Source organism: Colossoma macropomum, unplaced genomic scaffold, assembly GCF_904425465.1.
Source record: "Colossoma macropomum unplaced genomic scaffold, Colossoma_macropomum, whole genome shotgun sequence".
NCBI classification, from domain to species: Eukaryota; Metazoa; Chordata; class Actinopteri; order Characiformes; family Serrasalmidae; genus Colossoma; species Colossoma macropomum.
This window is the reverse complement of record NW_023494794.1, coordinates 26,400,790-26,422,368: the sequence shown is the minus strand read 5'-3', so window position 1 is coordinate 26,422,368 and position 21,579 is coordinate 26,400,790. Positions and strand designations below refer to the sequence as shown.

The following is a 21,579-nucleotide window of genomic DNA, read 5'->3' as shown; positions in this document are numbered from 1 at the left end:
AAGCCAAGCAAAAACTGATCTCTGAGCCAGTAGACAAAAGGAGAGCAGCAGTTTAAAACGTTCATAAAGAATGACAGGGTTAGGGCAATGAGGGTTACCTCCCTTGAAATCTCTCACTTCTCAGCTAAACAGTCGCGCGATTCCTCACAGCATCTGAACACAAGATGAGTTTTCCTGGGAAAGAGCTGAACGCGATTAAGACATCGATTTTTAAAATATAGTACCTTGACAGTTTTTTTAGTTTTGCTTCTTACAAAACCACCTTTTTTATTTAAAAACGCTTGTTTGAGAGTTGCTACATTCTAAGTCACTACAAGCTTGTGCAGAATCGAGAGTGGAAACTTTCTTTTTGTGCAACTTTCTTTTGAAAAGTTACTGTTACGCCTTGTCCCACCTTTCACTGCCTGAAAGAAGAAACGATTACTATGACCTACATGGTTAGTTTTGTGGGGAAAACACTTAGAAAAAAAGGCTGAGTGAAAGAAAGACCTACTCTCTATCGGGATTGTCCTGGCTTTCTGCTGTTTTAGCTGAAGAGGTACACTGCAGGGGTTGGGTAAAATGGAGATCGAATCAAGTTCCCTCCCTCCCTCACACTAGGTAGCAGCTCAGTCCTCTATTTCTCTTTCTCTCTCTCTCTTTCCATTCCTGAGCCCACACTCCCTCAGCGTCTTCTTCCTCCTCTCCCTCTTTTCTTCGCAGATGATCTGCCGCGTCCTCTGGTGGCCTTTTCCTCCGGCACGCTGCTAGGAACGTCGTCTTCTTCCTCCGGCTCCTCTGTAACCGTCTCCTCCTCCACGTCTCCGGGCTGGCCGGGTGGTCCAGCCGCTGCCTGCTGGCTTGGGGAAGGCGGTCTGCTGCTGCTGTTGCTGTTGCTTGTGCTGCTGGTGGTGGTAATGCTTCCCTGATGAGTAGTAGCTGGTTCGCTGGAACTCACTGGAGCTAGTCTACTGTTGCTGATAGCAGGGTCACTTAAAGAGGAGCTACTGGGAGCCTGTCTGGCCTGGGGGTCTGCATTTTTGGTGGGATGGTCCGCTGAACTGCCACAGACTGACTCTACTGTCGAGCCCTCCTGGAGCTTTAAGGCCTTGTATTTCTGTAATAGACAAATATCAATAGTGAATTTACAATCACAGGTCCATCACTGCTTAGGCTACACATTATACTATACTGCTGCATACTATAATCAATTAATCAATCAACCTTTATTTAAACTCGGAATACATTGAAGGAGACCCCCATTTACAATGTAGCCGAGCAATACAGGAATCAGAAGTTGTACAGTAAAAAATAAACCAAAAGTTATAATGAAATAATAAAAATCATAATAGTAAAATTTAATAATAAGAAGGTACCAATAAACCGTTAAATCAATAGACGATTAAAATTACAATATAGTAACTCAACAAATAACAGATGAAATAAGGATAAATAAAAATATATATTAATAAAATAAAAGAAATAGATGTAAGACAATAAATTGACAATGATAAAATAAATAAAAAGAATAAAAACAATGATATAAAGTAAAGAAATAAAAAGTACAAAAGTGAAAAACAAACCAAAAATCATATTAAAAGTTAAGTAAAATCAAATAGAGCAGTCGCAGGCTGTGTGGAGGTGGTTAGAGACTAAACATTTAAAATGTTCATGTTTCAATATTGCAAAATAACACAATATATTAAAAACATCCTTTTTTTTTTTTTAAACCAAAATGACAAATTTGATGGATTACATAAATGTCTTGATTGGTCCAAACAGCCAAAGCACATCTGAGGATGTGAAAAGCATATAAATAAACTACTGACTGGATAGAAGGACCCATTTGTCCACTGCAGCCTTTTGTGATATTAGAAATGTATATGCCAGTTTTGATTAATAACAATTAATAATTTCACATAATTATTGCACACTGACAATCAAAAACACCACCATCGCTACAACAGGACTGCTGCACAATAATACCATCAAAAATAAATCCATTTCCACAGCACAAACTCTAATATGGCATACATTAATATCTGTTTTGTTCAAACCAATGGCATCTCATCTATTAAAGTCCCGGGATCGGAGATCGCTAAATGTAATACCTCTAACAGCCAAAAATATTAGCAAAAAGACATTTTCACAGATTTCATGAATTTAATTTTTTCTAATCTATTTCATGACTTTATAAAAGCTGGATCCAAGTGAACCCTGTACCAGTTAACTTACAGAATGATGACCTGTATAGCCTGGATATCTGTATATTCAGACAACCACATCCATCCTTAATTGTGGCAGCTGAAACGTAATGATGCAGATAAAGTCTTAGGCCTACCTTCATACTCTGAAAGTGCTGGAGCGTCTTGCAATGAGTGTGTCGTGCTGATGTCTCGAAATGATAAAACTGGTTACACAGTCGGCACAGAAACCCAGCCACGGGAATCACAAAGCTGGAACCTTGGAGAAAACACAGATACATGATTTAAGGTTTTTATACAAGATCTTATCCATTAGTGACATACATAAAAATGAGGATGTTCTCCTTACCATATACCGTGTCTGGGTCAAACTCCTCCTCCTCGGTCATGTCCTCCAGCGTAATTTCCATCTGCACAGGCAGCCCTTCCTGCAAGTGTGAGAACCACCAGAACCACTTACTCGTCTCTGCTGATGCTAATGCACTTTTTCACACTGCATCTATCCGTTTTTTTACCATTTACACGTCCACTGGAAAACACATGCTTACCATTGACGTCATCTGATCAAATAAAACCATCACAGCACTACTTTTCCATACATGTGCGTCTTTATATATTGACTGTATTTTGACTGTAGGCCAGTTTTCATTCAACTTAATTAGCAGGATTACACTTTATCACATACGCATTCTGAATCATCTATAAAACTGAGGATGTATATATATCAGAATTCAATGTTTTAAATTGAGACTTGTTTATTGTAACTTATTAAGCTTAGTGTCAGAATCAGCACAGATTTTGCATCTAATTTAATTGTTCTTTTGTGACATTTTATTTTATTTCTTATTAATGTTGATAATGATGCTTCAATTTTGGGAAGCTGAAAATAAGCTATAATTATTAATAATTATTTAATTTAAGGTTTAGGTTTTAAATTAGACAGATCAGCTCTGAGTTTCTTTAAATTATAGTTTACAGTTTTTTGCAATCTTCTGTTGTAAAATAAATTTTGTATCGATTTAGTTATGTAATATGCATTTAGAGCTCTGTATAATCAGGACATTTTTAGTACAAAATTGTATTGCACCTGAAGGTATCATTACATCTCTATATACACAGATCAGGCATAACATTATGACCATGTTTCTACGCTCATTGTTCATTTTATCAGCTCCACTTACTATATAGGTGCACTTTGTAGTTCTACAGTTACAGACTGTAGTCCATCTGTTTCTCTGCATACTTTGTTACCCTGTTCTTCAGTGGTCAGGACCCCCATGGACCCTCACAGAGCAGGTACTATTTGGGTGGTGGATCATTCTCAGCACTGCAGTAACACTGATGTGGTGGTGGTGTGTTAGTGTGTGTTGTGCTGGTCTGAGTGGATCAGACACAGCAGTGCTGCTGGAGTTTAACACCTCAGTGTCACTGCTGGACTGAGAATAGTCCACCAACCACAAATATCCAGCCAACAGCGTCCTGTGACCACTGTGACCACAAGGACTAGAGGATCATCAACACATCGTCTCTGACTTTACATCTACAAAGTGGACTGACAAGGTAGGAGTGTCTTATAGAGTGGACAGTGAGTGGACACAGTGTTTAAAACCCCAGCAGCACTGCTGTGTCTAATCCACTTGTACCAGCACAACACACACTAACACACCACCACCACGTCAGTGTTACTGCAGTGCTGAGAATGATCCACCACCCAAACAGTACCTGCTCTGTGAGGGTCCATGAGGGTCCTGACCACCGAAGAACAGGGTAAAAGGGGGCTAACAAAGTATGCAGAGAAACAGATGGACTACAGTCTGTAACTGTAGAACTACAAAGTGCACCTATATAGTAAGTGGAGCTGATAAAATGGACAATGAGCGTAGAAACAAGGAGGTGGTGATTATGTTACGCCTGATCGGTGTATATCCGATACACTAGGATAAGTAGGAGTGACATTCAATCCACTGTGCCCAGTGTTTGACAAATCTACCATTCTGGAGTTGACGAGGCCACATCCATGTAAAAAGATCGGGGTAAAATGTGCAGATTTCCCCTACCTGACCATTTTCTTCATCAGGCCTTTCCTCCTCATCGCTGTCCACACCTTCTTCGCCCGCTCCAACTGCATAAGCCTCTAAACTCAGGTCCTCCAAACTGTCTTTCCCAGTCTCTTTCCACAGCTATGGCAAAAATAAAAATAAATTAAAAAAAGAGGCAAAAACAAAAACATTATCTTAAAAAGCTACCAGTGGCAAATCCATTTCTGTGCTACAGAGATATTTGAACTGTACCTGCTCCATGCGCTGCTTGTGCTCAGTGGACTGCATGTGTTCGACAAACTCTCTAGACATTCTGAACTGCTGCTTACAGACCGTGCAGGTGGGGTTAGAGGAGCGGCTACAAATCTGCAGCAAAAAAATATAAAATGAAAGTCAGAGAGAGTCACTGGTTTATTTTCTGTGTTAGCTTTTGGTGTTTGGTTTAATCAGAAAATTAAAACACTGACATTAAACAAAGTTATTTTTCATAAGGGGCACTTATTTTGTATTAAACTAAGGACTGATTTCCTGCCAGCATATTATACTGCACCTTGTGCTCCCTGGTCTTGCGATGGTCCATGACATTAGTAGTGAAGTGGGTCTGGCAGGTGGCGCACCACCTCTGTAGGCCCGGTCTTTTCTCTCTGCAGTATAACACATATAGAGCACTTATACAGCTGCAAGGCATTTTAGCAAGAAACAGTTGATATGTGGGCATACAGTTTAATTTGCTCTTATAAATACTTTAGTTCCATATCAGAATGTTTTAAAATGTTTTATTCTTTTCAATAATTTAAATACAGTGAACGTAATTTTTTATCACTGACGTTCAGTGAGAGTACGCCGTCATACCGCTATGTTACGTCTTGTTTTGAGTGGAACTGAGTTTTCCACTTTGCTGTTGCTTTTGTGACATTTGCTGCTTGCTGATTTAGCCTTAGTTCTCCTATGCTAATGTTATTAATATTACTGACTTTACCACATATGAAGAGAGTGTTGCTTTTAAATGATACCTTGGACTTCATGTACTTTGGTGATTAACAAATTTAATGCACCATAGAAGCTGGAAATAATGTTCATCAAGAAAGCCATTAATGGAACGAGAAAAGCTGTATGTCAACGAGAGGGCTACAAATGTGGAGTCAAAGCACGAGCAGCTGGGCCAAAGGCCGCATATAAGGTAAACCTGGGACTAAAGATGGTTCAAATGGTCAAATTAGCTAAATTTGTTAACCAAAAAAAAAAGAACAATTTAAACTAATTTTATATATACATACATATGTATATCGCTGCTGTCTGAAGAAAACCTCGTATCTCCAGGTTTGATGTTTTTCAGTTGATTTGAAAATGCCTGTGGCCCTTTACATTGTGTGTAAATTTATTGATGGCTGCACTTAAAGAAATGACCCAAAAAGACTTGTAAAGAAAGTCTGGTTCCATTGGCTTACATTAAAAATAAAGTATGCTTTATTTATTTTTTTTTTTATTATAAAGTATCTATACCTATATATATATCTATACCTATATATATATCTATACCTATATATATATATATATATATATATATATATATATATATATATATATATATATATATATATGAACAGTATTTCTAATCTGGGTGGCCCAAAAACACAGCATACCCTAGATAGGTGTGTGCATTTGGATTATGCTGTGTTTTTGGGCCACTATGATAAGAAAACACTGGTTTCCAATATTCTACAGACAGTAGACACAAGCATTTCTGCGTGTTCAGCTTACCCGTCCTTGCGAGCCCCTTGCAGAGACTCCTGTACACGAGGCAGCAGCGTGACGAGGCAGGCGTTACTCATGTGCTGTATCTCCATCATTCTCTGCTGGTGGGCCAGTCCATTCATATGGCTCTGAAAATTCTGTGCAGACAAACATGTACACACACAAACTCTTTATCCAGGTCCACAATGTAAAATACATAAACAGGCCCAAATTTCATCAAATGCATTGGTCAATCAGTGATGAAGACAAACTGAGGGCTACTGGAACCGGTAAAACACATTTAAGCTAGGGCTGGGCGATTAATCGAAAAGTAATCAATGTCGAGTCGGTTATTTTCCCACTTCTGTGTGTTCATGTACTGTCCCCTTAAAAACTTACTTCCGCGCGTGTGGTCACATGACTCTGCCATGTCCGGTCTGCGACATGGAAGCTAAGGCTACAATCACACAGCCGGTAAAAGTGGCCCAAATCTGATTTTCTCACCAAATCTGATTTTTTTTTTGTTTGGCTGGTCACATTATCTTTTAAATGTGATCTGTATGAGACAGTCTGAACAGATCAGCTCCTAAACTGACCCTCATGAGCAAATGAGCAGAGCTTGGCGCTGCGTCACGCGGCTCATCCAGAGGTAAACAATCACGACTGCCAACAAACGCCAGTCGCTCCCGGAGGTTCAGCTTCATCTTCACCAGCATCACAGGAGCCATCATGAAGCTTCACTGACTGACAGCTGGGCTCATCACCCAGAATGTGTTCGAGCCGTAAAAAGGGCGCGGTCACTTCTTTGATTTGTGTCCTCGGATTCTTTAAACTTTGCTTCCAGACTTTTAACTGTTCTTTGACACTGCAGCCTCGTTCTCCTGCGGCCACGTTTGGTCATTTCTTTCGAAATCTCTTCAAACATGGAGGGTTTTGGATAAATCTCTTCTACTTTTTGTACAGAAATATCACCACAAATGTTTATGAGTCTCAGCTGAGACTCATATGATGAATGTTGAGTTGGACTGAGGTAAAAGCCGCGTGAATTCCGATCTGGCTGTTGAGACGATTTACATTAAGATATGAGTGTATTTACAGTAAAAACCTTTTCAGTGAAGTATGAGGGGAAAAAAAAAAATAAAAATAATAATAATAATAATAATAACAAAAAAAATTGTTTATTAATCTTAATCGAGGTAAAACATTCAATTAATCGCAATACTGATTTGAGGTCATATCGCCCAGCACTAACGTAGGCAACCGAAGACTAAGACTATTTTAAAACAATAGTCAGTAAACCAATAATAGATCAACCAGATAATCAACGAAAAAGTTGAAAGTGAAATGACTGTAAATTCCAGTCAATTTCCTAAATCAGCGCAGGGTTCAAATGAACTTTTTCAAGCAAGTTTAAACTGTCCTGAACAAATCAAACACAAACCTCTTGGTCAAAAACAGTAACTTAATGGATTTTCCTGAAAAAAGTAAAAGTATCCCATTACTGATGTCGACATTCCCAACTGGACAAGTAATTTTTACCACTGCTGTCCCGACTTCACATTTCACTCGCCCCAGGCAATCAGACAATCGTTTAATATTGAACTCCGCCATCGACATACAATTCTAACACATTTTAGCATTTACACAGGCATTAAATGTTCAGTCAATACTGATTTAGTCAGTGTTTTCATTTCCTTTTCAAATAAATGGAAAACAGTACTAATGCTTATGTCAGAGCACCAAACCTGTTGGTTGTGACAGGTGATGTTGCAGATGTAGCAGTAGAATCTGTTGGAGGTTTCTCCTCCTGTTTCTCTGGTCTCCTCACTGACATCACTTGACTCGACAGCGTCCTCCTTGCCATCAGCCACCGTCTCAGAGCCTGCAGGCTCAGACTGACCCGGACTGTTCTGCCGCTGTGTGTCTTTGAGTAAAGATTCGGAGTCTTCAACCTGCTGCGGCAAGAGGAGAGGAGTCAGGAGCTGCGTGGTACCTTACATTTTCCTCCTCAGCATTTAGCAAAATGTACTTGGTTCGCCAACCTCAGCTGCTCTGCTTTGCTCCACCGCCTCAGCCGCCTCTGACCCGGCCACGGTCCCGTCTTCCTCTACTATGCAGTCTGAAACAAACAGGTCATTTACATTTCGTTTTAACCTTTTCAACTCCTTGAGACCACCGGTGGTTCCAAAACGCACTTCGTCATATTCTTCATAACTTTCATATTTCATAAGCTACATTCTAAAGGTGGGGGTCGTATGAGAGCTGGAACTGTCTTCTCTCCACTCAAATAGATGGGTGATGTCATTTTAAACCCTTATAATAAAAGAAGCTGAACTCACAATTTTTTTTTCTACTGAAAATCGACCCATTTTTCCACAAATCTGGGCTGTAAACTATAAACAGATGGCGTCTCTTCAGTGATCTGCTCTGTAAAAACTATTTTTATAAAATAATACAAAGAGTGTTTAAGATTTTTGGCTTTCAGCAGTAAATTGTAAGCATATAGCAATATGTGTGATCATAAAACACATGTTCTGTTAATTTGAGGGGAGCTTTTACAAAAAATAAATAAATAAAATAAAATAAAATAAAAATTTACATTTATTTCATGCAGTTACTGAATAATTTGCCTTATGATTTGGCCATGTAAATTATGATAGAAAAACCAGAATAAACCCTGGTCATTAAGAACAGATGGACAATAGGAGTGTAGAAGTCCACCGAAGCATCATGATGCATCAGTGTGAACGTGGTGATTCAACTGCATCGATTTCAGAACGTAGCAATATTCAACTATGTGCGTTCCAAAAAAAGTTGGGACACTGTGTAAATTATGTAATTGGTCTCCTCACTTCCCACACGTTTACAAGCTGTTGCTAAAAGAAGAGGGGATGCTACACAATGGCAGACATGGCCCTGTCCCAACTTTGAGATGTGCTGCTGCCATAAAGTTCTAAATGAGTTAATATTTTTCATGAAATGGTAAAATGTCTCACTTTCAACATCTGATATGTGTTCTTTGCTCTACTGTGAATAAAATATGGGTCTATGAGATTTGCATATCATTGCATTCTGTCTTTATTTACAATTTACACAGCGTACCACCTTTTTTTGGAATTGGGGTTGTACATTCTGGGGCTATATTAAATGCAAAAATATTATAAAAGAGTCAAAACAAGCAGCTCTTGTACTGTAAACTGTAAAGTTATCGAAACATAACTAGGTCAATTTTAGATCAGTAAAAAAAAAATTCCCTATTTATTGTGTTTGTCTATATTATGTAACAAGCTCCTTCAGTGACATTGGTAAGTTTTCACTGTTTTTTTTATATATAATTCTGAATCATGCCAAAATAATCAAATCAAATGGTGAAGTTTTAGATTTCATGATGTAAAGAAACTTTTCCTTAAAAATCATTGAATCGAATAGATCTTCAGCTAAACTAAAACATCATAACAAGTAGAAAACATTTATCCAACAAGGGATTTTATGCCTTGTTCTTGTCTTATGCTTTTCTTGTGCCAGGCAAATTTCACAATGTGGATCCTCACTATTATCTGTGTAATTCAAACTAGACCCAGAGTTCACCTGTGCCTTGGAGGCCCACGCTAACTCATTTTAAACACTAGGTCTGTTGTGTTTAGCATAATAATACAGGGATATCTTCCTCCTGGGCTGATAATTAAGTACTGCACGATTTATTCATTCATTTCCACATTCACAGCACACCACTTAGACGCTACTAACATTAGACAGCGGTAAATTAGATGAGGGTTAAAAGCACATTCTGAAAAAGTCCTGCACACCAGGAGGATGATAGGAGTAAGAACATCTGAATCTGTGCACCTGCAGTGTTGGGATCTTCAGCAGGGCGTTCATACTCAGTACTCAGGGAAGCTTCTGTCTCCACTGGATCATCTGGCCTACGTGACAACAGGAACAGAGACAACTTAATAGCCAAAAACCAAGACGGCACTTTAATTCTGAATTCTCCCACAGTTTAAACACATTCAAACACATTTTCAGTTTTTGACATAGTTTGAAAATGCCTGTTGTCCTTTACATTGTGTGTACATTTCATGAAGAAAGGACCAAAAGAAACGGCCCAAAGTCACTTGGAAAAAAATCTGTTTTCCATTGACTTACATTAAAAGTGAAGTAGGTTTTTCCTTCTCATAGCTCTAGTTTTTGGAGTGATGCACAAAAGATGAATAAATCGCTTTTGAAAGAAAAACTCCCATCTCCAAAATTGTAACTTTACAGGAGAAGTAAAAAACCTACTTCACTTTTAATGTAAGTCAATGGAAACAGACTTTTTTCCAAGTGACTTTGGGCCGTTTCTTCTGGTCCTTTCTTCATGAAATGTACACACAATGTAAAGGACAACAGGCATTTTCAAATTATGTCAAAAACTGAAAAACGACAAAAACGGATATACAAGGTTTTCTTCCGACAGCAGCGAAATACCAGACTCAAAACTTTTCAGAGAAGCGGTGCTAATCTAGCATGCATTCCTATTAGTAAAATAATCTGACATAAGATTAGCATTCCTACCCTGAGAAGCTTTATCAATACAGGCTCAGAAGGGTAGTACATTAACAGAGATGCTGCTGCGATTTTAATGCAGATATGAAGAAGCTATAAATGTATTCGTTTTCTACAATTTTGGAGATGTTAAAATGACTGAGAAGCCTGTATATGAAAAGATGTTAAAATAAAATTTAAATCCATATTTTCTAATATTTACAAAGCGCTGATCAAACGTCAAGCCAGCTGCTTTGATAAGAAACTACTAGAGTGGCAGTTAGGAGTGTCTTGACGTTCCTAAGACAAACGAAATGCTGAACAAAACGTTTAAAAACACTTTTGGAGGCAGATAAATGGAATTTAATTCTACACTGTGCAAGTTATCCCTCGATAAAATAAACAGTTATGTTAAAAAACGTGTGCTTTACCCTTCTGTTCTCGGTTTCTTTGCAGCTGGCTCATCTGACTGCTGTGTAGATGACTGACTGCTCACATCTGCCACTGCTGCAGCTTCATCTGAGGTAAAAATAAATAAGCCTTATGATTACAGATCGTGAACATAAAGACAGTGAATATGATGCATTAAGATATAAATGAATGTACAGTGTAGCAGTGCTGAAGAGAGTCAAACTGAAGTCGCAGGCCTTATAGGTAGGTTTAAGTGTGCGTACCTCGGCTGCTGCTTGCCCCCGGCTGGCTGTCTGTGCCCCCCGCAGGTCTCTGTTCGTTCTCCTGCTTCCTGTCAGGCTGTCGTGACTGGAAGTCCTGCGTGTGCAGAGTCAATACAGTCACTGCCAGCTCTAGTAATTATAGCACCAAGCAACATATCACTATTGTCAGATCAAAACCTTATAATCTCCAAATCACAACGTAACAGGAGAAGAAAAAAAACATACTTTACTTTTAATGTAAATATATGGAACCATACTTTCAAGTAGTTTTGGATCATTTCTGTTCCATTCATCAAGAGATTTACACACAATACACTGATCAGGCATGACATTATGACCACCTCCTTGTTTCTATGCTCATTGTCCATTTTATCAGCTCCACTTACTGTATAGGTGCACTTTGTAGTTCTACAGTTACAGACTGTAGTCCATCTGTTTCTCTGCGTACTTTGTTAGCCCCCTTTTACCCTGTTCTTCAGTGGTCAGGACCCCCATGGACCCTCACAGAGCAGGTACTATTTGGGTGGTGGATCATTCTCAGCACTGCAGTAACACTGATGTGGTGGTGGTGTGTTAGTGTGTGTTTCGCTGGTCTGAGCAGATCAGACACAGCAGTGCTGCTGGAGTTCTTAAACATTGCTTCCACTCACTGTCCACTCTATTAGACACTCCTACCTTGTCAGTCCACCTTGTAGATGTAAAGTCAGAGACGATAGCTCATCTGCTGCTGCACAGTTTGTGTTGGTCATCCTCTAGTCCTTCATCAGTGGTCACAGGACGCTGCCCACAGGACGCTGTTGGCTGGACCACTGATGAAAGACTAGAGGATGACCAGGACAAACAGCAGCAGATGAGCTATCGTCTCTGACTTTACATCTTCAAGGTGGACTGACAAGGTAGGAGTGTCTAATAGAGTGGACAGTGAGTGGACACAGTGTTTAAAAACTCCAGCAGCACTGCTGTGTCTGATCCACTCGTACCAGCACAACACACACGAACACACCACCACGTTAGTGTTACTGCAGTGCTGAGAATGATCCACCACCCAAATAGTACCTGCTCTGTGAGGGTCCATGGGGGTCCTGACCACTGAAGAACAGGGTAAAAGGGGGCTAACAAAGTATGCAGAGAAACAGATGGACTACAGTCTGTAACTGTAGAACTACAAAGTGCACCTATATAGTAAGTGGAGCTGATAAAATGGACAATGAGCGTAGAAACAAGGAGCTGGTCATAAGCAGCGACTTCAGCCTCGTAAAAAGTCAATTCTAAAACTAAAACTATTGTAATTTTGGAAAAGTTTCCTGCTGGAGATGCGAGAAAAGCAACTATAACTGAGCTAAAGCTTAAAGCAGAGCGAAGTAAGTCTGCATTTTTCATTTATCTTATATTTTTAGCCTATACTAGAACATCAGCACATACTGACACATATTTACAGTCAAGATAGTAAAACGGACATGTTGTGGCTCCCAAAGTGATTTGATTTTTGTTGAAAGGACAAAACGGCTCTTCTTAACATTTGGGTTGCCGACCCCTGCACTGGACAATCCGCACTGAGAGATGAACCACTGAGGTCTTACACTGTTGAAATAGCGAGCATGAGGGTTGAAGTGTCGTGGAGGAAATCCCATGTGCGGAGTTTTAATGGCAACCCCAAGCGGAACAGGGCCCAAGATGGAGGACCTCGAGCCTGCAGCGAAAAACTGCTGGAACTGCTGACCACCCATGGCAAAGCTCCTCATGTTCCCTGATGGAGAAAAGGCAGATTTGCAGGCTCCATTAAATAAAATTCATTCTTACTGCTTATTCCCATATTCTCAAATTCAAATATGTTTCTGTTACAGGCTGATAAGACTCTCTTGGACGCTCGCCTGTGCAGACACTTAACATAGACACTGTTGAGTAAAGAGCCTTTGTGCTGGTTGTGTTTTGTGAAAGATTTATAATGTAGCTGTTAAGCCTGTTTATTCGTGCAGCACTGGAACTTATCATGTAACCTCACAATCTCTCCTCACAGACTGACATTCTCCAAATTTACTGCATGGCTCTATTTGGGTGTGTATCTTTTTTATTGTTCAGGCATAAGATTTCAAATGAAACAGATTGGAAAGCTGACTTTTCTATGCTTTTATTCAACTTCGCTGCAGTATATAAAGCTTTGATGTACCACTTCTCAGTTCATACATGGAAACAAAACTACAAAAAAAGGCTGTTTTGAAATCACTGTTTTTGTGATGTCACAAAGACCAACACATTTACATACATCTGCCTTTTCAGTCAGTTTAGCTCTGATCATTCATGCTTATATAGGCTACGTTCACATTAAGTGGCACAAATCCGATCTTTTGCCCTAATGTGACTCAGATCTGATGTTTTCAGGGCTGTGTGGACACAAATCTGATCTTTTCAAATCTGACCTGAGTCACTTTCATATGTGGATCTAGATCGGATACATATCCGATTTGTGGCCATGCAACCTTAATGTGACGCTCAGATCGGAAATCATGAGCTTTTTTTCCACTGTGCGTGACCATCATTCAGCGTTACCATGGCAGCAGCGCCAAACAGAAGTTAAAGCCTGTAAATGGTGGAAAAGCAGCTCATCTCACCTTTTTCTCCTTCGTCTCGCTCTGATAATGAAGCTGAGAGCTGATCAGAGTTAATTATCTTCTCAGCGAAGCTCGTTCTGCTCGTTAGTTTGTGCTGATGATGAACGTGATTCGTTCACGTGACGTTACTGAGTAGGATGTGTTCATGAGGGTCATTTCAGGACGCCGGTTCGTCACATTAATGACAGATTTGAATCGCTTAACTAAACGAGTGTGAACCATCGTGTCAGAGAGATCAGATTTGAGCAACGAGGCTTGTAATGTGAACGAGTGTTTCAGCCCGGATTGAGGCACAATACATGCCAGCCAATAAGAACACAGCCCACCGACTTAACGGTAGAGTAAAAACATGTAAAATGAATAATTGCTAATTTTGGTTTCTAAAACCTCACAAATGTTTCAGGTGGAAATATAAAATGTAAGAAAAGTGTAAGATATAGGCCCTTTAACTTCCTCTGCCCCTCTTCTAAAACAAACAGAAGGGGAAAAAAAATAAATAAATAAATATAATCTGTGCTGTTGTGCAAAAGAGATTTTAAATTTTTTGATCTTTGATTTGTATTTATTTTTATTTAAATTGGTCAACCATTTGGGACGGGGGAAGAAATCTATGCAACAGCTACACTGTTAGTGTCTATTTGTGTTTACCACACAAATGATGACCAAAAGCTTTAACAACATTTAGGACCAAAAACATTAATGACATTTAAGAGAAAATCAAAGGTTATTTTGAAGTTATTTCGGTCAGCTTGCTTAATACAAATACTTTTAATCGACAGTCAAATAAAAAAAGTGATTTCAAACATAAAAATCAAATTAAAATTCCAATCCAGTAAATAACTGCCTATTAAAACAAACACACAAAAAACAAAACACACCTGCAACTGCAGTTAACTGTCAAAGTAAGGACACTACAGACATCACATGACCTTTCCTAAATCACCACCGGCTCCACACAGCAGCTATATAAAGAAAGCCATGTCTAACACGGACTCAGTTTACCTTGCATCTGCTGCATCAGTAACGCCCCTTGCAGCATGGGGTTCGGGGCGATGATAGTTTGAGTGGCTGAGCAGAGGTTGACCATACGGGCGGGAGGCGGTGCCGGCGCTGGGACGGCCAAGGGCCTGTTAGACACAAGCAGACACTGAACTGAAGAACAAAGCCTGAACAGTGTTATTAAAGCCCAAACAGACTGCATCAAATACACCAGTAGCGCTGAGCCGTTTTTAAAATAAAATTAATAAGCGTTTATTAACTTTTTTAATGTGTGCTTAAATTTAATCTGATAGCATGTTGATTTTGGAAAAAATAGTCCGGTCATTCCACAGAAATGTCCACATTTCTATTTATCTATAGGAGTCACTGGTGTTACTGATCATTATTGGTGTTACACATAAGAAAGGCTGCTACAGAGCATCAAACCACATGTTGTCAATCATGGAATATCCACTAAAATATGGAATTTAATCCATTTGTATTCTATTTTTTCACAGTTACCTCAGAATAAAGTCGGTCACACCAGTGACTTCAGCTAAAAGCTTCATATGAAATCATGAGCTAAATGAGAAAATCTCTGATAACTGAAAGACTCAGTGGACTCACCATGTGCTTTTCTTCATAGATCCTCAGAAAACAGGTAAAAGGAAGTCGAGTGATGTCATCAGTGTGACTTTTATTTCAAAATAAGAGATTTTTTGTTACGCAGTCACACCAGTGACACGACTCCTGGGGACCACAACTTTCATTATATATTTTATAATATTTATTTGCCATTTGTTTTCTTTATGTCATTTAAATCATATATTTCGTAGTCATGTATAGATTATTTTATAGGTTTTTTTTTCCCCCTCAAAATATGGCCTCACCCTTTACACATGACGGTGAGGACTAGCACTTCTGTGGTGCTTGGAATTCTATATGATTGATTTATAAAGCAATATTGCTAATTTGACGGCTCAAGAAGGTGTGATTCTTAAAACAAGTTATCGTTTTATTTTAAAATATAAATAAATTGTGATGTTTTTCAAGTGTAATATATCTGTAAATGCTAGAGACACAAAAATGGACGTTTCCATAGAGTGATAGATTTTACAAGTGCTAGTGGTCTATCCTAAAAGAACTTCTCAAAAATCTGACAGAGCTTGTTCTGATTAGACTGTTCTGTTTCTCTTACAATTACACCCAAGAGAGTCTTACACAGGATGGTGAACATTACCCAGGTATTAAACACACAAAAAAAAACAATATTTATACATACAAGGAACATTTTTTAATATCTAAATTACATTATATGCATTTGGCAAATTATGGATATCGTCAGTACTTTCCCAACTACATGCTTGATAAAGAGAGCATAATTAGTCAATTTAATTGGGTTTAGTGCAGCACAGAAATGTGACATACTGAATACAAATCATTTTTTCAAAGTTTGTGCCTAAAATGTAGCTTTTTGTCTTTTTTCTCGATTTTTTTAACATTAAAATTAGTCAAAAAGCACATTCCTGTTATATATATCCATGATACATATTTTGTCCTCACCCTTAATGATTAGGTCCTTGTATTTATTGCATTTTGCATTCTGTTTGGTTTGTTTATGAATGCACCAACGCCAAGATAAAGTCCTAGTACATGCAAGCGTACCTGGCCAATAATGTGATTCTGACTCTGCCACAGCTGGTGGGATTTTTGAATTCAGACCGACTGAACGGACCACTCAATTCATCCTCGACCCTTCGCTGTTAGAAATAAAGGTTCTGTGCACTTATATTTTTTGTTCATCAAGGTACGAACAATGTAAATGTACCCTCAAAGGTACAACAGTGGTTTTAAGGTCTGATTGTGGACCTTAAATAAGTTTTTCCAGGTGAAAAGTTCGTATTTGTACCTTTTCATAACCGAATGTTTTAAAATAGAACAGTAAAATAAAAGCCTGGAGACGAGACGGGGTGTGTGGAGTCAGTACAGCTTAGAACATATCATTTCAGTGGATTATGGTTCAGTTATGTTCCCTGACTAAAGGTACTGAGATGCACCCTTGAGGGTCCCACCCCAGTGACAGGAGGGGTCCTGCCCCAGTCACAGTTTCATGCCTTTTTTCTGAGAGTGTAGTAGTGCCTTACCGGCCGCCTGCGTGGTGATGCGGGATGTGGTGGCTGGGTGGAGGCTGAGGAGGCGGCGGAGGGGGCGGAGGAGGAGGCGGGGTTTGCTGCTGGAAAAGCTGCTGCAGCTGCCGCAGGTGCTGATGGAACTGCTGCTGCTGCTGGTGGTGGTGATGTGGGTTAAACATCTCGACTGTCAGAGACTGGGGTGGCGGTGACAACCTGGCAAACTGCACGATACTCAGCCTGGTGGAGTCCTGAATCAGTGATATAAGAGTGTCATGAGTCATTTCACGCAAAGAGAGCAATCTGAGTCCAATACAGCCAACATATACAACATTAGAATAACAACAAAACACAAATACAGTTAAAATATTACAAAATTTTCTTTTCTATTTAAAAAAATTAGTTTATATGTTGAGTTAAACACAGGTATGGTTCCAGATTTCTCCTGTTGCACTCTAGCCATCACATGGATTTCTTAAATTCCATCAGCAGTACTCCTGATTTCATTTAATGAGAGGCTGATTCGCCCAACCAGTTGTTGGACAGTAACTATAGTTAATGCTGTGATATTTTGATTTATACAACAGTTAGTTCCGGCCACGCAAGCCGATTGGTTGAGAAGCGTTCTGAGAAGGGTTTTTCACAAACACTATCACTCCGCTGAGTGGCCAGCTGTAGGAGACGCTCAAGCCATTTGAAGGTTTTTACTTCTTACTTTGCCACAAACAGAAAATGGACACTTTTAAGATCACATTTGACCGACAGCCGATTTGGTCAGACTCTGAAGATGAGACGACACTAAACTCCCAAACTGTCATCACCACTGAGCAGCTTTTCAGTCGAAACAACCTGGAATCAGCCAGAAATGAACCCAACACCATTCGCCAAACAAAACAGGCTGTAAGATGCTTTACAGACTGGCTGGAACAAAACAACATTAATACTGATCTGGCAAAAACTGACAAAACTGAGCTAAACTTGATATTGCGGCAGTTTTATGGCTCAGTCTGATTTGATCAGACTCTGAAGATCAGACTACATGTTTGGCGAATGGTATTGGGTTCATTTCTGGCTGATTCCAGGTTGTTTAGCTGTTCTTCTGTCACAGCTGCCGACTGAAAAGCTGCTCAGTGGTGATGACAGTTTGGGAATTTAGTGTAAGGAGCTGGACAACGAACTGCCGGCTGAGCAGCGAGTGGGCGGAGTTCGTTACTCTGACGTAGCAACGAGCTGCTTGTTAAGGAACTATAACTTGGTGAAGGAACTGCGAACATTAAAACATTAAACGCCGCGTTCACGGCCCAGTTTATTAATTTATTACTTTATTTATTTAACTGTTGCCTGTGATGATCTATGGCGACCAAATCACAGCCGTGACGTTATATCATGATAACACACTCCCTCTCATGTTCCAGTCACAATACTTTCTGTCCTGACTTCAGTATGATGGGGCTGCACTTCTCAGTGCTACGTGGCACAAAAAATAAATATGGTTACTGAGATGTCAAACTCTAAGATCAATATGCATTCAAAAGTATGGAGAATGAAAATGCTTGTCTAGCCAGGCTATTTCTTGACATTAGTGCTGAGAGATTAATCATCTGTATATCGAAATCACATCTTAAAAGAGCACAATTTTCAAACCATACGAGCTGTAATTTTAATTACAGCCTATATTGTTAACTCTGCTGCCTTAAACAGGGAATATTAGCTTAATATTAGAGCTTCTAAACTGCCTATAGATGAGTTAGACTAATCAGAAGCAAACATGCTCCGACATCACAACCATGACTAACTGGCAGTCTGATATGTTCAATGTTAAAGTCTCAAACCTGGAAAAGTGGACGTTTTGATACTTTTGGCCAAAATAACAGGCCTGAATTTACAGAAAATTTAAATCTCAGTCGTAATACAGATCAGAAAAATCGCAATTACACAAGTCTCCTTACTGCAGAGACGGTACTGATCTCCTGCTGTCTGAACTGAGCTGAACCTCATCACTGTATCACCTCTCCTATTAACACACTGTGCAATACATCACAAATGCTGCTGTAATGACACTTTACACTGTGATACTGAAGCAACCCTGAGTTAGTTATGTCTATAATAAGTGCTTTTAGTTTACCTCACACCACTCAGTGCCTGCTGTCATGTAGATACCACAAATCTCTCTCATATGCCATGTAAATAAGCAAACAGATACACTTTTATTTCTCTTGTACTTTAACTTATGTCTAGATTTATTTCTATTTTCCTGGAATAGTATAGTAATCAATAAAGATCTATCTATCTATCTAATTAGATATTTTTCCCAAATCGTTCAGACATAACTTGTGTATTTTAACTCGTCTATTTACGATTTAGCTACTGTAGCTTAACACGAATCCTCAGCTGGTCGACAAACCAGCCAAAATAAACTCAGAATCTGTTTTGTTATCAGAGATACGGAGTCAAAACTGATGAAAGTCGCGGCGTCCAGCATCAAACAAGCCATTATATAAGCAGGTTAAAAAGCACTACTTATCACTGAGGCTGGTTGCTCTTGTTAGTGAGATAAAAGCCTCCTGGACAAACTGATAATAAGAGCTTTGTTGACCTAAACGTCTCCGAAAAACGACGAAAAGTGCAAAGCAGTGAAACAAGTGGAAAGCGCTACTGCTAACGAGTTCAGCCTGCTCGGTAGTCCTTAGCGAGCATAACTAACTAATCTACACTGTTATTGATCATTTTATCAAGATTAATCACTGAAGTTGGTTAGGAAAACAGGCTAACGTAACCATTTAGCCTTGAAAATAGGCAACTGAAACAAAAAAACACGACACAAACTATCGCAAACAGCTAGCTCAGCTAACGTTAGCTCTGTGGCTAACGCCCCCATGTATTTTCTATCAGACAGGCTAGCGCCGTGTTTCCCATTATAAGGCGACTCCAATGAGAGCAGCTAGGCGAGCTAAGCTAACGACAACACAACACCGGCTTCATTCCGAGCTCAAATGAACTCTGCGCGTCTCACACAAACAGAAGTTCCACACACGCCCTGACCTTCTTTACGGCTTCGTGCAGCGGCTGAAGGCGCTCAGAGAGAGGAATAAACGGCTGTAGTCTGCTGAAACTCGCCTGCTGCTCTTCGCCGTTTAAGCGACTGCGCACCTGCTAATGCTAAACACACCGGCTCGGTTCAGATCAGACGGACTGGGGTGCTTCAGCGTCTTCTCTCCCTCTGCTGCAGCGGAGGGCGACCTGCAGAGTCAGCGCGGTGTGCGCTGTTTGGTTTGTGCCTGAAGGGGAACTCCACCAATTTTTTAAAGTTTTGCATAATTAAACGGTTAACATGTACACAGTGTCATTCAGAGTGGTTTGGTGTGAAATGCTTCTATCTAGAGAAACTTGCAGAGTCAGAATTGTTCACAGTGGTGGTGATAGGAACCAGACGTCCACGAAGGGGAACTCCAACAATTTTTTAAAGTTTGGCATAATTAAACGGTTAACATGTACACAGTGTCATTCAGAGTGGTTTGGTGTGAAATGCTCCGATTCAGAGAAACGTACGGAGTCAGAATTGTTCGCAGTGGTGGTGGTAGGAACTAGACGTCCACGAAGGGGAACTCCACCAATTTATTTATTTTTTTTAAGTTTTTTTGTAAGGTCAAACTCCACTACATTGCAGATGAGGTGCAGATAAGTCTGTCTATTGATTGATAACGAGTAAAAAATGAACTTAACTAGTAGGAATTTAACGTTGTGTACGCTGTTTGGTTTTTGCCCGAAGGGGAACTCCACCATTTTTTTTAAAGTTTTGCATAATTAAACGTTTAACATGTAAACAGTGTCATTCAGAGTGGTTTGGTGTGAAATGCTTCTATCTAGAGAAACGTACGGAGTCAGAATTGTTCGCAGTGGTGGTGGTAGGAACCAGACGTCCACCTCTAAAAGCTCCCTCACAGGAAGTTATTATATGAAACGGTTATGAATTCACTGCCTGATGTCTGACACATTGTTTTATGATTGTTTTGTGATAAAGTTTTGACCTAAAATGTTTTTTAATGCATTTGTTTTAATCTATTCATGGCGGAGGGGTACATGCAGGGTGTTGTAAGGCAAAATAGTCCCTAAAGAAAACGTATTTTTGTCAGATTTATGACTATTTAATAATCATCAACCTTACATATTAAAAGGCAGAAGATACGTGTCGGGTCACTGGTGGATTTGGACAGTAAATAAAGTGGCTTGTGTTGTAGTCATGGCGACCCCTGGTTCCTATCACCACCACTGTAAAGAAATGTGAGTCTGTAAGTGTCTCTACAGTGAGCCATTTCTCATCAAACCACTCTGAATTGTTTGCATAATTCAATAATCATTTACATCTCAACTATAATTATGCATTTTTTAATAAAAAAAACAAAAAAATTGTGGAACTCCCTTTAAAGTAACTTAATATGAGAAATTAAATGACGCTCAAAACATTATTAATACTAGTAGAAAATGAAATTTGACATACAAAGTCTAATCTTTGATTTTATTTTACTTAACCTTTTTTATTAGTTGTTTAGATTTGACAGTTTTATTTGTTTAAGTTGCTCATTATTCCACTTGGCTCTAGATACAATTTACGGTTTTTTTATTACATTGTATTTTTTCACCTTTATTTCTTAATAGTTCTTATTCACTTAATACTTGTAATCAACCATTTAGTCTTTATATTCTTGTTT

The 21,579-nt window shown here is 39.3% G+C and overlaps 1 protein-coding gene across 2 annotated transcripts; it reads right to left on the bottom strand.

Moving 5' to 3' along the window:
- Positions 1 to 247: 247 nt before the first annotated feature.
- ciz1a (cdkn1a interacting zinc finger protein 1a) lies at positions 248 to 20,074 on the bottom strand. 2 transcript variants are annotated; one of them, XM_036580700.1, is made up of 16 exons: positions 19,913 to 20,074; positions 16,886 to 17,121; positions 14,766 to 14,890; positions 12,735 to 12,901; positions 11,155 to 11,248; positions 10,912 to 10,999; positions 9,803 to 9,879; positions 7,999 to 8,075; positions 7,702 to 7,911; positions 5,984 to 6,114; positions 4,773 to 4,866; positions 4,475 to 4,588; positions 4,241 to 4,363; positions 2,533 to 2,611; positions 2,321 to 2,442; positions 248 to 1,096 (listed from the first exon to the last, which is right to left on the bottom strand). In XM_036580700.1, the coding sequence occupies exons 2-16, from the start codon at positions 17,050 to 17,052 to the stop codon at positions 665 to 667; spliced, it is 2,100 nt and encodes a 699-aa protein (XP_036436593.1). In that variant the 5' UTR covers positions 17,053 to 17,121; positions 19,913 to 20,074; the 3' UTR covers positions 248 to 664. The 2 variants fall into 2 exon arrangements, with proteins under 2 accessions (XP_036436593.1, XP_036436592.1); XM_036580699.1 differs by lacking the exons at positions 16,886 to 17,121; positions 19,913 to 20,074 and having other exon boundaries at positions 7,702 to 7,908; positions 14,766 to 14,881.
- Between the last annotated feature and the right edge of the window lie 1,505 nt (positions 20,075 to 21,579).

Bases quoted from the DNA above. Each gene is read 5' to 3' on its own strand.
- ciz1a (XM_036580700.1), bottom strand. From the start codon at position 17,052: ATGTTTAACCCACATCACCACCACCAGCAGCAGCAGCAGTTCCATCAG. The intron at 6,115-7,701 runs GTTTGGTGCTCT...TTGTCTGCACAG, and splicing joins TCACCTGTCACAACCAACAG to AATTTTCAGAGCCATATGAA. The intron at 4,867-5,983 runs GTAAGCTGAACA...GTTATACTGCAG, and splicing joins CAAGGGGCTCGCAAGGACGG to AGAGAAAAGACCGGGCCTAC.